Below are 14335 nucleotides of genomic sequence, written 5' to 3' on the forward strand. Positions count from 1 at the left end.
TCTTTGAGTCACTTAAGAGAGAACACTTGTCTTGGGAAGGAGATTGCCAAAATAGCTAGACCACAACGAACCATGCAAGATTATCCAGAAATATCAAGTGATTAAAACTCATATTGGATAACCTGCAACAGAAGCCTTAAATGAGCCATTGGCCTCTGAAACGCTTCCCAAACGTTGTGCTGATTGTAAGTAGCGATATTTCAGTTATTTGGCGCCCATGAGGACATTGCGGGCAAGATTCCGACACTGTATGTGTATTTTCGGTATATCGCTATTCGCAGTTAAGCCTCAATCGCAACGAGGTTTCCGCTTTGATCCTCATCGTTGAGTTCTAACTCGTCACTTCGTGACTGTGCTATCTTGAACTCGAATACAGCTCTAATTTTGTCTTATTGCAGTCCGACGTTTTCGTTGTTTCCCAGTTGTTTACGTTTGTCCCATTAAACGCGTTTGTCCGTCTTTGGACGTAACTCGTCAGCAAGCTGAGAACACTTCCCATTTGCTCTGTTATCTGTGAGCGACTGAGGGACGAAAGCCGAAAAATTTGTGTCGCCTAAAACGCGGCTAGCTTTTCACTTTGAGCAAGAGAGAGGCCATAATCTCTGCCGATGTGTTTGTTGTAATGAAGTTGTGAATGTTAAGCTCGGAACCAGTGACCTCAGCTGCCTTTCGAGATATCAATGAAATTCCGAAGCCCTATCAAATTCAGTTTGTCCCTTAGTCTAGGAACGTTATTGACGAGTGATCGGCTATCATCGCCAACATCTCTGGCCTGTGGATCGTTTTCGAGATTAATCCAATTAAGGGCTCGCGAAGTTACATAATTTGAATCGAAATTTAAGCCACGTCGAGTGACCCTTGATCAAGGAATCAACAAAACCACTTGCTTCTGCTATTGCCTTTTAGAGAAGCACTGGCGGCTAAGACTGGGAAATTTTGAATTCAGTTTTTTTAGAAAAGGTAGACTAGTGAGCGGCACTGCACAAACTAAAAAATCATAGATAAAGGTGTATTCTCCTACACCTTTCGTCTGACAGTAGCAGACTTCCTTAGAAAGTTTTTAAAAGTGGAGTAAATAAGCTTCAATCAGTGTCAAAATTAGTTCACACATCATGTTTGAAGGTTGCTATTTACGGGAAGAATAACAGTCCTGATATACTCTTAATCATTAACAGACCCCCTCCCCCTTTCAATGTTATTTTTCTATGAAGGGGGTGGAGAATAGGTTAACTTAACGAGAGCAAGAGATAAAATTCAAGTGATAGGGGGTTGAAAAGATCAATGTGTCAACAATTTGTCGCCGACTGTTGCTGCTGTACACCTAGTAAATACAATGTCTATTTTCGACCTCTCCCCACAATGCAAAACAAGCGGAAAGTACATGCAAGAAGGGAATTTGCTAATGAGTATGTACGAATTCATAATTTTAAATTCTGTTACATAGCAAGTAATCTGAATTAAACTTGAGTTACCAGAAAACCTATGAATTCGAAAATGCTGCCCAAACTTCTTCGAACCTGATATATTTTAATAGCACAGTGACGTGGGAAACTGTGTGCTGTAATGAATGAGCTCATTGTGTTGTATTCAAAGTATGAAATTCTGTTTGATTTCGTTGTCCCAAGGAAGTATCTTCGTTACCTGGCGCAAATTTTCCCCAGGCTGCTCTTATCCCCGTTGGGATATTAATAATGAAATAGTAATGGATACATATTAAAACGCAATAAGAACGACAACAACAGTCTGCTGTTCCTTTTTCCCCCACCATTTTTTTTTACGATGAAGCGAAATATGGTATATTCTGTACGAAAGGGGCTCTCAGACATGTTTCATAGATGTGTAACCGCTCCTCCATCATAGCATAGTGGCTAATCTAAATGTGTAAGAACAAAGTAGCTAAGATCGTGATATACTGGAGTGGACAGTCCTAATGATTTAATAGGAAAGCGGATTAAATTTGTCGATAGAGAGGCGAAGAAACCTACGACCTCTATTTAGGTAAGCTTCGAACCCAGTTGGAGCCCTGCAGCCTCCTCCCATTTTCGTAATTAAGAAAAACGACGGCAAAGGTGGCACTAGAAGGGTATGTGCCCCTGGTACTTGTAGGGTCTGCTATTTGTGACCATTTGTGGTGTTTTTGAAACTCAGCTTCCTCCCTCCAAATTCTTAGAAATAGACCACAATAAGTGAGTGCTTCAGTCTGTAAGAATCTCGGTCAGATATGCATGGTTTAATTTTTTTAGTAAAGCAACAGAATACACTTTCTATTAGTTTATTGGCATGACAAGCCCTGCAGGACATTGAAAGAACACTGGAAAAACATGGTAACTCACAATTTAGTGGCAAGTAAAAAACCAACGATGGCAAGTAAAAAGCCAATGATGCTGAGGCACAATAACCAGAGTAATACCTCCTTCAAAAGACTTTGACTTAAATTGTCTACCTGAAGAGAGAAGGAGGATGGGCGAAGGGAGATGGGGAGAAGGGAGATGGGGGGGAAGAGGAGAAGTTTGACTCCTTCATACACCTAATCAATTCAATAACACAATTTAATTTACTAATATGGTTACAACAACCACAAAACAAGTTGAATCACTTGACAGCTTGTCATTTGATCAGGCACTATTCTAGAAGGCGAAATACATACATGTCATGTTTCAAACTACATTTAGGATTCCTAACCTTATCATTAATGAGAGTTACATAACTTCTTTTTTATGTAGCATAAATCAATGAAAGTATCACTTACAGTGGAAATAAAAAAAATCTACAAACTTGGACCATACTTGTACTTTTGCATTAATTTTCTCGGGAATTCAGCATGAAAGACAAGAAAATATGTGGAAGAATACACGATTGTGGATATCAAACAAGTACATCCAAACCTTCCACTCGGCGTTAAGTTCCTTATATCATCTCATCCAAGCTCAACAGCCGTAACACCAAACTGCTTCTCAAAACAGGTATTTGGGAGATCCTTGGTCACCATGTACACTAAATCAAACACCTTTGCTCCCTGAAGCTCTTCTCCGAGTTCCATGCACTTTGTTGGGGAATCCGTGCAAACCAATGAGGCAGGTTTCTCTTGACGAAGAAGCTTTTCGAATAATGCCTTCAGTAGCTTCTTTGCAATGGCTTTACAGTCCGCAAACAGAGATCCTATCCTGTATCCTTCCTCTTTGAGGAAAGTTGGTCGGGCAGAAATGTAACCCACAATGGAGCCTTCACTGTTGACGGCCACGTATCCCTGACTACCTGCTGAGCGAAGCCATTTCGTTAGGAATGCGTGACGTTCGAAGCCGAAGACATTCGTGTCGTACAGGAGTAAAGCCTTCAGCTCTACGTCCGCTATGGCTTTAATTTCTACGGATGTTTTCTCCAATGAATCAGGGAGACGGCTTATGGCTGTTGGGAGATGGAAGTCGTAGCGTGCCGCATAAAACTGAGTACGGAAACCGCTTCGTTCGTACATTTTCTCAAGGTGAAGAAAAGAGTATAAGCCAATGTTACAAGAAGGCTTCACACTTGACACAGCGGCATTGAAGATCGTAAAACCGTACCCCTTTCCTCTATATTCCTTATCCACCAGGTAAGCTCCGATAAAAGCAAAGCTATCGCCATATTTTGAAATTCTAACAATGGCTATGGGTTTCTCGTTCAGTTCGCCAACGAAAGCTGCCGTGGGATCACAAGCGAGAAAACACTCGGCGTCCTTCAAACCAGGCCGCCAGTGTTCCTTCGCCATTGGTTCTATTGCAAACCTTTGCATTTCTTCTTCAGTCGTGATCAGGCGAATCTCGAACGATTTATGTTCAGCCGTCTCCATCTTACGGTCGACGAAGGACTCCATCTTGGTGCAGATGTCGGAGCTGTATAACCAATCAATTTTCTGCTATCACTTTTTCCTCGTCGCGCAAGTAACGTCATGAATCTTGGCTCTTCATTAATGCATGTACAAACACGGAAGGCGTTTAATAACTAGGGACGACGTAAGTCCTAAACACAAGTCGAAGGTGAGAAAATATCTGACTGAGATAATTAAGTTTTCGCTGACCTAAAATGTAGGCAAATTGACGCAATTGAGCGAGCGGTAACAAATTTGCCTACACAATACACAGAAACACTCACAAGTGTAGATACAGGGGCTTGTGGGTGGGTATGAACCTCGAGGCCAGTTTATTGCAAACCCACACCTAAGCACAGTGTAACGCTAATAAACACGACACTGCCGGATACAAAAACCCTAAAGCCACGTTGTAGAAAAATGAAGGGCAGTGTAATGAACTTAAAGTACCACTATAATCAATTATAGTTCACCACTAAATTTTCTCCGGTTCTTAGTGGTTTAAATCGATCACGTGACGCGATAGTGTTCATCCGTTGAAAGATACTATCAGCTCATAGTGCCCGCCCGCGGAAAATACCCGGATGGATGGTGCCCGTCCGTGGAAAATACCTGGATTGATAGTGCTCATCCGTGAAAAGTTTTGAATAGTTTGACGGCCTCGAAGTTAGGCAGATCGGAAAAAACAGTGACTTTTCAATTCTGACAGGTATAACGTATTATTTAGCCAATGTACGGTTGCCAATTATTGACATTTGTGACAAGCTGTAGGCGCGGAAGAAAATTTAGGGGTGAACATTAAAAACAATAGAGTGTTTATGTCTTCGCTTCTCGGGCAAATATTTGTTTTAAGAACATCAAATATCCGCGGGGCAACTATCAGCCGATAGTTCCTCGACAGAAACACTCTATTATTTAAATATTCGAAGTTTAATAAAATTGTATTTTTTGAAACCTCGTGTTGGACTCACTCACCCGTTCAAACCGCTTTTGAATCAGAGCAAGTGAAGTCTGTTTAATCGGAGCGTATTTTTCCATCTTTTGCTGTCCGCCATTAATGAAGCGCGTTCCGACGCGTTCCAGCGCGTTTCAGTAAGCGGAAATAACGTCAGATTCTCAACCCGAAAAACACACGTGGCTAATTTTAATAGAGCCGCTTACTAGTACAAATCCTACTAACTTGCAATGCTATAGACTACTCTGCTTCTAAAATAATAGATATCAAGGTCTTTAAGGTGACAGAATAAGCTCTCGAGTCAACGACACTACGATTCTCTAAAGAGATGCGAATTACGGACGTGAAGTGAAAACCGAACTTTCGGACTTCAAGCGTGGCCTAGCGACAGTTTGACGATTCGATGGCCTGGTAAATGTTATGTTTGAGTAACAATGTGTTCAAAAAGTATTGTTTAAAAGAAGATTTTGTGTCAAATCGTAGTTTTTTCAGAATTTTCAACATAATATTAGCCATGTGTATTTTTTTGAGTTGAGAATCTGACGTCATTTCCGCTTACTCGGTTGGAACGCGCTTCATTAATGGCGGACAGCAAAAGATGGAAAATACGCTCCGATAAAACAGACTTCCCCTGCTCTGATTCAAAAACGGTTTGGACTGGTGAGTGAATCCAACACGAGGTTTCAAAAAATACAATTTTATTAGACTTCGAATATTTTATTATAGTGGCACTTTAAGTTCATTACACAGCCCTTTTGACGCTGATAAAACAGACTTCTTATAGAATGATACATTAGGTTAACTATACTACACACTCAGACAGTATCAGTCTAAGCTAATGAAAAATTCGGCGAGCGGCGCAATGTTTCCTCACTGATCTAACGCTTAGCAGTGGGATATCTTACCGACGCAAACGATATATCGCTAAGCTGCAACGATATTTCGCTTAGTTCATACGAGACATCGTTAGGCGGCAGCGGTATATCCCTGAGGTCAAACGATATATTGCTGAGCTCAAACAGTATGTCGCTCAGGGAAAACGATATTGCAAATATTTTGTTTTTTGTTTACTAGTTTAGAATCGGCGTTGTTATCAATTTAAGTTGTTCAAAAAGGCCACGGCTTACATGTTCAGTTTGCTTGTTCCTCAAGTTGGCCTCAAAATGGAAAAACTCCGTGTTTTTTTCTTTTCTTTTTTCCTTTAAGTAATGTACCCTTTCTATAACATATGTGGTGTTTACCTGGAACAAATATATTGGTTGGTTCTGTTCTGCCTAAGGGTAGTTTTGATACAACAATAAAACTTTGTCATTGCTGGTTTAGATTATTGTTATCATCAGTATCATTGTCATGGTCATTGTCGCTATCGACAGTTATTAAATTATAACCAGGTTCATACTGTCTTTCATTGCTCACTTTTTAGCTCATCTGAGTTTTAGCTGGGTCACTATCCCTGAAAATGCGAGTTCAGGTTCCATGCCATAATTATCCTCTTTCCTGCAGGAGATATCCTCGCTCAGAAGCATAAACTGACTTTATGTTCATCTACTTGCCCTAAACGGAACGCCAGTCCTCAAGAGATGGTTTTTCTTACCCAGCCGGCCATCATAGTTCACCCTCGTTTTGGAAAAATGTTTAGTTTATCGCTTTTCTGCCGTTGTTCTTCTTAACTTAATTACGAAAATGGGAGGATCCAACTCTATTCGAAGTTTGCCTAAACAGAGTTTGTAGGTTTCTTCGCCTCTCTATCGACAAATTTAATCCGCTTTCCCATTAAATCATTGGGACTGACTGTACACTTCAGTATATCACGATTTAAGCTACTTTGTTATTACAGATTTAGATTAGCCACTATTCTATGAAGGAGGAGCGGTTACATATCTATGAAACATGTTTGAGAGCCCCTTTTGTACAAGATTAAACATTTCGTTTCATCGTAAAAAAAAAAAAAAAAAAAAAAAAAATCGAGAGGAAAAGGATCAGCAGTCTGTTGTTGTCGTTCTTATTGCATTTTAATATGTATCCATTAGTATTTCATTGTTAATATCCCGACGGGGATAAGAGCAGCCTAGGCAAAATTTGGATAGGTAACATAGATACTTCCTGGGAACAACGAAATCAAACAGAATTCCATGCTCTCAATGCAGCACAATGAGCTCATTTATTACGGCACAAATTGTTTCCCACGTCAACGTGCACTTAAAATATATAATGTTCGAAGAGGTTTGGGAGAGGCCTGGCTCTAAAATTGATTCAATCTCTTAAATCTCTCAGGCAAAAAAGGTACCATAAAGTAGGTTGATCGCCCGTTCCTACTGCATATTTTCAAAACGAAAACCTCAACGTAAAATAAATGTGGCCTTTCGATCACTACGGAGCATTGAATTGAAATTTGAAGAGATTACCATTCATTTTGATGTAATGTAAATGCCAATTCTACGCAGCTGGACCAGTAAATTGAAGGAAGAGCTTAAAAATATTAAGATACCTTGATATTTAAACTTAGTTTTAGTGCAGACTTTGTTGTTTATCGGCTATCCTTGCCAAAGTTCGTTCTGGAACTTTGTTCCATAAATTAATGATAAGCTCAAGTCACTCAGTGATACTTTTAATGAGAGCCGTAATCTGTGTTGTAATTTATTGGTCTACACGGAGAAAGGGTGCTTTGTAAATTTTGAAGTTTTAGTAAGGATCACACGCTCCAGCGACTTTGCCTTTTTCAAAAAAAAAGGCTGTCTGTTGATTCCTGCAGAAATCATGCAGATACGATTTCTACAGAATTTATGACACAGATACGGTTTTTAGAAGATAAAAGCAAAGATTAAAAGAAAAAAAAATATAAAATCTTACCTGCAGCGAGTCGAGAACACAGGCAAGTTCAAATGACTTACTGCTTCGACAGTTGAAGAGATTTAACTTTCTGTGAGATACAAACTGTGCCCAAATCTTCACAGCTCAAAATATCAAGAACCCATATTCTGTCTGTTGGAAGTAATTTTAGGGCACATTTCAATTTTTTATAGGCGATGCCATAACTTTTTTCAACCATTTTATCTTAGAGGGATTAAGGGAGATTTAACAACGACAAACATATGAAACATACGTATGAACTGCGGTTATGAAACGTATATGTGCACGATCCTTCGCAGTAAAGCACTATTTGAGCAATAGTGAAAATCTGACCTGAAAAAAAAAATTTCAGGCCTGTACGGGATTCGAACCACTGACCTCTGCGATACTAGTGCAGCGCTCTACCAATTGAGCTAATAATTTTTTTCAGGTCTGATTTTCACTATTGCTCAAATAGTGCTTTACTGCGAAGGATCGTGCACATATACGTTTCATAACCGCAGTTCATACGTATGTTTCATATGTTTGTCGTTGTTTGATTTATCATCTACGGGTTTATGTCGAATTAATTTGATGGCCTGCTCCCAGTTGGCTTGTTAGCTCAATTGGTAGAGCGCTGCACTAGTATCGCAGAGGTCAATGGTTCGAATCCCGTACAGGCCTGAAATTTTTTTCAGGTCTGATTTTCACTATTGCTCAAATAGTGCTTTACTGCGAAGGATCGTGCACATATACATAAGGGAGAAATAGACAGATCGAGAGTCTAATTATCCTTTAAACTTCAATGGCTGTCTGGAAATGCTTACAGATTTGAATGTTTATTACGTAAACCGAGGTAAATAAATTGTTGCTTGTTTTTCAACTCCAACTTTGATTACTTAAAACGAAACAAAATAACCAAATCAGATTATTCATCCCTTAAATGCTCGTAATAATCACTGTTATCTTATCACAAATCCATCAGTCATTAAGAGAAAGTGAAGTCATCTTTTTGTCCTGATGTATTCTTTAAAATCAATTGCTTGACCCCTTGTCTGAGCTCGATAAGATGTCAAACAAGTTAATATATGTCTATCAAGCTGCTTTTTTCAAGTTTTGTTAGATTTGGGATGGAATCCTTTGCTGGGCTGTTACCCGCATCTAAATTTATTTTATCAGAACTAACATTAGTAGGTCTTTGTTAAAACAGGGATTTCTTTGAAATTCACTGAATTTTAATTCAGGATAATTTATATTTCAAAGTGTCGGCAAAATGGGTCTTCCGAGCAGTCACCCATAGCAAAACATCAAGTAGATGGACCAATCTACGGGGCAAAACCTTGTGAATTTTCAAAATTGACCAAAACTGCACTTTGAAATCAAGGTTGACCTGAAGGCAACCTTAATTTGAATGTTATCTTCCTGAGTTACTTTAAAATCAAGGTTGTCTCAAAAATGAGCCAGAATTCCTATTATTAATTACCAAGGAACAAACTAAAAATTAATATATCGTTGCTGATAGCTAGTTTAGAGTTAATGCTCAGTATACAGCTTATTCCTGTAGTCTAAGAGGTGTTTCTTTGTTTGTTTGATACGACTTCAGCTGGTAGACAGCACTTTTTTAAAGAATTCTGATAAAAGCTGATAAAACCCGTAAATCAAAATCTTTCGGATTGAGCTGTTTATTCCGAACAAGCTGTTTTCCAATCTTGATCATTCAGATGCGATTTTCGAAACATCAACGCACAAACTAAAAAAATACAGGGTCTTACCTGCAAGGAGTCATCAGCACAGGCAGTGTTCAAATGACTTAGTGCTTCGGGTGTTGGCACATAAATTGCTTGGTTCAATTAGCGACTAAAATATTTTCTTAACAATAAGAACAATGTAACTTTAAAGATCGGGTTCAACGACAATAAAATGGATTTCGCATTTTTCCTGTGTCACGACATGATTCTTCTGAAATTTGAGAATCCTGATCCCAAAAATGATTCAATTTCTGATATCTGCCTAAATGGCTTCAGAATGGAAAGTTTTGCGTTCGTGCAACCTCAAAAAAGCCTTAGTCCCTGACTCAATCGATTGTTTGTGCTATTGTATTCTTAATCTAAGAAATGTTTGTGTTATGAGGTAAGTGACTTTGGCCGGGAAATCTTTCCTTCGTAATCTAGTGACTCACTCCTGCCTATTGCATGTTTTCGTATCGCAACACTCAGTGTAAAAATCAAGTGACCTTTCCTTCATAACTGTGTAAAGAATTGAGATTTGAAGAGAGTAACGTTCAATATGATGTAAATGTAGTAATCTTCACAGCCAAACTAATTAAGGAAAGGAAGGGCTTAAGAATGGAAAGACACCATATTCTGTCTTAGGAAAACTATTTTTAGAGTAGATTTTCTTTGCTTATCGGCCATCCTCGCAAAGTGGGACGTCGGTGAACTTTGCTTAATAAATACATGTCATTGCTCAAAAGAAAGATGTATTCAAATCCCTTACTCCTTGTTGTAAAGAGGGTGTTCTTCCTCAGTAATCTGCGATTTAATTCGTTACCCTGCACAAATAAAGGATCCTTAATTAGTTTTGAGATTTAAGCAAAGATCCCACTTTCCAGCGACTATGAAAAAATTCTTGAAGAAAACTGTATCGGTGATGTGAAATGGCTTTAACTGTGCATTTAGATTGAACTACGTTCAGAGCGATTGATTAGTATTAATTGAGAGGGGCACAAAAAAGATGGGGTTTGTCCGGTTTTAAAGTGACTCGTCCACTTATATTAATAAAAAAAACAAAACAAAACAAAACAAAAAAAACATCAAAGAACTGGCGGCCATAATTTTCATGGTGGCATTAGATGTTTGTCAGTCTAAATTACCAGAGTCATTGCACGTGGAGAGGTGCATACAGTTGAACCATTTGAAAGTGTAGTGTGATCGTCCGAGTGAGTGTAGTCCTGAGATGGACTGTTGTCGGTGGTGGTGACTGACGTTTCGACAACCTGTGCGGAAGTCATCATCAGGGTCAAGTGAGTAGCTGTTGTAGAATGTTCTTAGTCCAGTCTCGCGCATCTTACAACCCTTCAATATTCGCGTCGCCCACAAACCCATCACCACACTAAGTCAGTTATCAACAAACGTTAAAGACAAGGACTAACCGAGGAACAGACAGGGAGCGATTTAGAAGATCAATTGCTCCGACCGCCAAGCCTCCTACATTGGAGAGACTGGCTGAAACTTCGCAACAAGACTGAATGAACACAGACGGGCGACGAGGAAAGGTGATGTCAACAATCACATTGCTGAACATCATCGACTTTACTATTCTCTTCGTTCGTCCTCACAGTTTCTTCTGTCAGTTCCCAGAGTCAACTGCTGTACATTTGGGGGTCGCGCTTTCACCCACGCTGCACCGATTCTATGGAACTCTTTACCGCTGACTAATAGATCTAGTAGCAGTATTTCTGTGTTTAAAAAAAGACTGAAGACTTTTCTGTTTAAAAAGGCTTTCAATCTGTGATTTTGGTCTATTTGATATATATTCTTATTGTACAGCGCTTTTGAATATTGACCAATAGTTAAAGCGCTCTATAAATATATAATTGTTATTGACTTACGAACCACAGTATTGACTGGGACTCTGCGCAATGCCTAGCCTAGAGCACTAACTACTTTCAAAGACTGACTCTCGAAAGCTGGGTACCTAACTTTTGACAGACTTTCCTAAACAGGTGTCAACTATTACCGGCTCCATACAAACGACTCATTCACGACATTAACATAACAAACGAACCGAACAGAACAACCTGACTGGACCGACGGATCGAAACAGACCAATCACGACCGACTTACGCCACTTGAGTCTTAAAGCCAGTAACATCACGGCAAAACTGACCAATCATTTTATATGAACTGGACCAAGAACATTCTACTGACAACAACTATTCAGTAAATGGTTTGAACCCGGGGGTAACATGTGAAGGTGTAGTCTGATCGTCCGGGTGAGTGTAGTCCTGAGAAGGACTGTTGTCGGTGGCAGTGACTGACGTTTCGACAACCTGTGCGGAAGTCATCATCAGAGTCAAGTGAATGATTGTTGTCAGTAGAATGTTCTTATTCCAGTTCGTGTGAAATGATCGGTTAGTTTTGCCGTGATGTTATTGGCTGTAAGACTCAAGTGACGTAAGTCGTTCGTGATTGGTCTGTTTCGGTCTGTCGGTAAAGCTAGGTTGTTCTTTTTCGGTCGTTTGTGATGTTTATGTCGTGAATGAGTCGTTTGTATGGGGCGGGTAGTTGTTGACATCTGTTTAGGGGAGTCTGTTCTAAGTTAGTAAACCAGCTTTCCAGAGTCAGTCGTTGAAAATAGTCAGTGCTGTAGGTTAGGCATTGCGCAGGGTCCCAGTCAATGTTGTGGTTGGTAAGTCGATGGTGTTCAGCAATGTGATTGCTGACATCACCTTTCCTCGTCGCCCGTCTGTGTTCAGTCAGTCTTGTTGTGAGGTTTCTGCCAGTCTCACCGATGTAGGAGGCTTGGCAGTCGGAACAATTGATCTTATAAATCGTTCCCTGTCTGTTCCTCGGTTCGTCTTTGTCTTTAACGTTGGTTAGTAACTGACGTAGTGTGGTGATGGGTTTGTGGGCGACGCGGATATTGAAGGGTAGTAAGATGCGCGAGATGTTTTCAGACATACCTTTTATGTACGGTATGGTTGCTGTAGTCGTAGGGGTTGCGGTGTCGTTTGTTTCGGTAGTGGTAGTGGGTCGGTGAGTGTTTCGTCGGATGAAGTCGTTGTTGTAGTTGTTCTTCGTAAAAACACGGTGAAGGTATTTGTTCTCGTCGGATAAGCTGTCTGTCGAGTCACATACTAGTTGTGCGCGTCGTGTTAGAGTTCTGATAGTTGTGGCTTTGTGTGATGTAGGGTTGTAGGATGACTCGTCTTGTAATCTGTCGGTGTGTGTCGGTTTCCTGTAAACTGTCGTTCGTAATGAGTTGTCGTTGTGGCTTACCAGGCAGTCTAGAAAAGGAAGTTTGCCATTTTCTTCGACTTCTCTGGTGAACTGTATGTCAGTGTTTTGTTCGTTAAGGTGGTTGTGGAATGCGTCAATTTCGTCGTGTCGAACGGCGGTGAATGTGTCGTCAACGTAACGTAACCAAAGTGGTATCGTTTGTCGGCAAGTCGAAAGGGCGCGTTCCTCGATGTTCTGCATCACATATTCTGCTATAACAACAGAAACTGGAGACCCCATGGCAGTGCCGTGTAACTGTTTGTAGTGTTTACCGTTGTACTGAAAGTAAGTAGATGTTAGGCAAATGTTTAGCAAGTCCATGATGTCGTCTGTCGGTAGTGGTAGTGGTTCGGTAGATTTTCGGATTGCAGTCTCAGTGCATTGTAATGCTAATTGAAGTGGAATACTTGTGAACAGTGATTTCACATCAAATGACACTAGTTTGTAGTCGTCAGGTATCTGAACAGTCACCGCTGTAAAGATCAGGGCCTTGTTCCGGCCGGGCTCAAACTTAAGCCCCCGTTGAACACACTCAAACTTAAGCCCCCGACGAAACACTCACCGACCCACTACCACTACCGAAACAAACGACACCGCAACCCCTACGACTACAGCAACCATACCGTACATAAAAGGTATGTCTGAAAGCATCTCGCACATCTTACTACCCTTCAATATCCGCGTCGCCCACAAACCCATCACCACACTACGTCAGTTACTAACCAACGTTAAAGACAAAGACGAACCGAGGAACAGACAGGGAACGATTTATAAGATCAATTGTTCCGACTGCCAAGCCTCCTACATCGGTGAGACTGGCAGAAACCTCACAACAAGACTGACTGAACACAGACGGGCGACGAGGAAAGGTGATGTCAGCAATCACATTGCTGAACACCATCGACTTACCAACCACAACATTGACTGGGACCCTGCGCAATGCCTAACCTACAGCACTGACTATTTTCAACGACTGACTCTGGAAAGCTGGTTTACTAACTTAGAACAGACTCCCCTAAACAGATGTCAACAACTACCCGCCCCATACAAACGACTCATTCACGACATAAACATCACAAACGACCGAAAAAGAACAACCTAGCTTTACCGACAGACCGAAACAGACCAATCACGAACGACTTACGTCACTTGAGTCTTACAGCCAATAACATCACGGCAAAACCAACCGATCATTTCACACGAACTGGAATAAGAACATTCTACTGACAACAATCATTCACTTGACTCTGATGATGACTTCCACACAGGTTGTCGAACGTCAGTCACTGCCACCGACAACAGTCCTTCTCAGGACTACACTCACCCGGACGATCAGACTACACCTTAACAACTATTCACTTGACTCTGATGATGACTTCCGCACAGATTGTCGTAACGTCAGTCAACACCACCGACATCAGTCCTTCTCAGGACCACACTCACCCGGACGATCACGCTACACTTTCACATGTTACCCCCGGGTTCAAATCATTTACCGCACAAAGTTCAACTCTTTTAAACACGTAAGTTCCTATACTACGTTCTGTCCAAACTAGCTGCTGCAAATGTCCTCTTAAACTATTCTACGTAGGCTAGTGTCACCTGAAATGTATTCCCTCTGCCTCTTATCGCTGTTAGCCCACGTCACCTTTTTGCTGGAGAAAGGATGGAGATCAGGAAGCGAGGTTTAAATTTTTTTTGCTGACT

At 40.6% G+C, this 14335-nt stretch overlaps 1 protein-coding gene across 1 annotated transcript; it reads right to left on the reverse strand.

Annotated features, from left to right (window-relative positions):
- Positions 1–2535: 2535 nt before the first annotated feature.
- LOC111345395 (uncharacterized) lies at positions 2536–4008 on the reverse strand. Its single transcript, XM_022952671.2, has one exon. The coding sequence runs from the start codon at positions 3848–3850 to the stop codon at positions 2918–2920; it is 933 nt and encodes a 310-aa protein (XP_022808406.2). The 5' UTR covers positions 3851–4008; the 3' UTR covers positions 2536–2917.
- Between the last annotated feature and the right edge of the window lie 10327 nt (positions 4009–14335).

This window comes from Stylophora pistillata, chromosome 2 (assembly GCF_964205215.1).
Source record: "Stylophora pistillata chromosome 2, jaStyPist1.2, whole genome shotgun sequence".
Lineage (NCBI taxonomy): Eukaryota > Metazoa > Cnidaria > Anthozoa > Scleractinia > Pocilloporidae > Stylophora > Stylophora pistillata.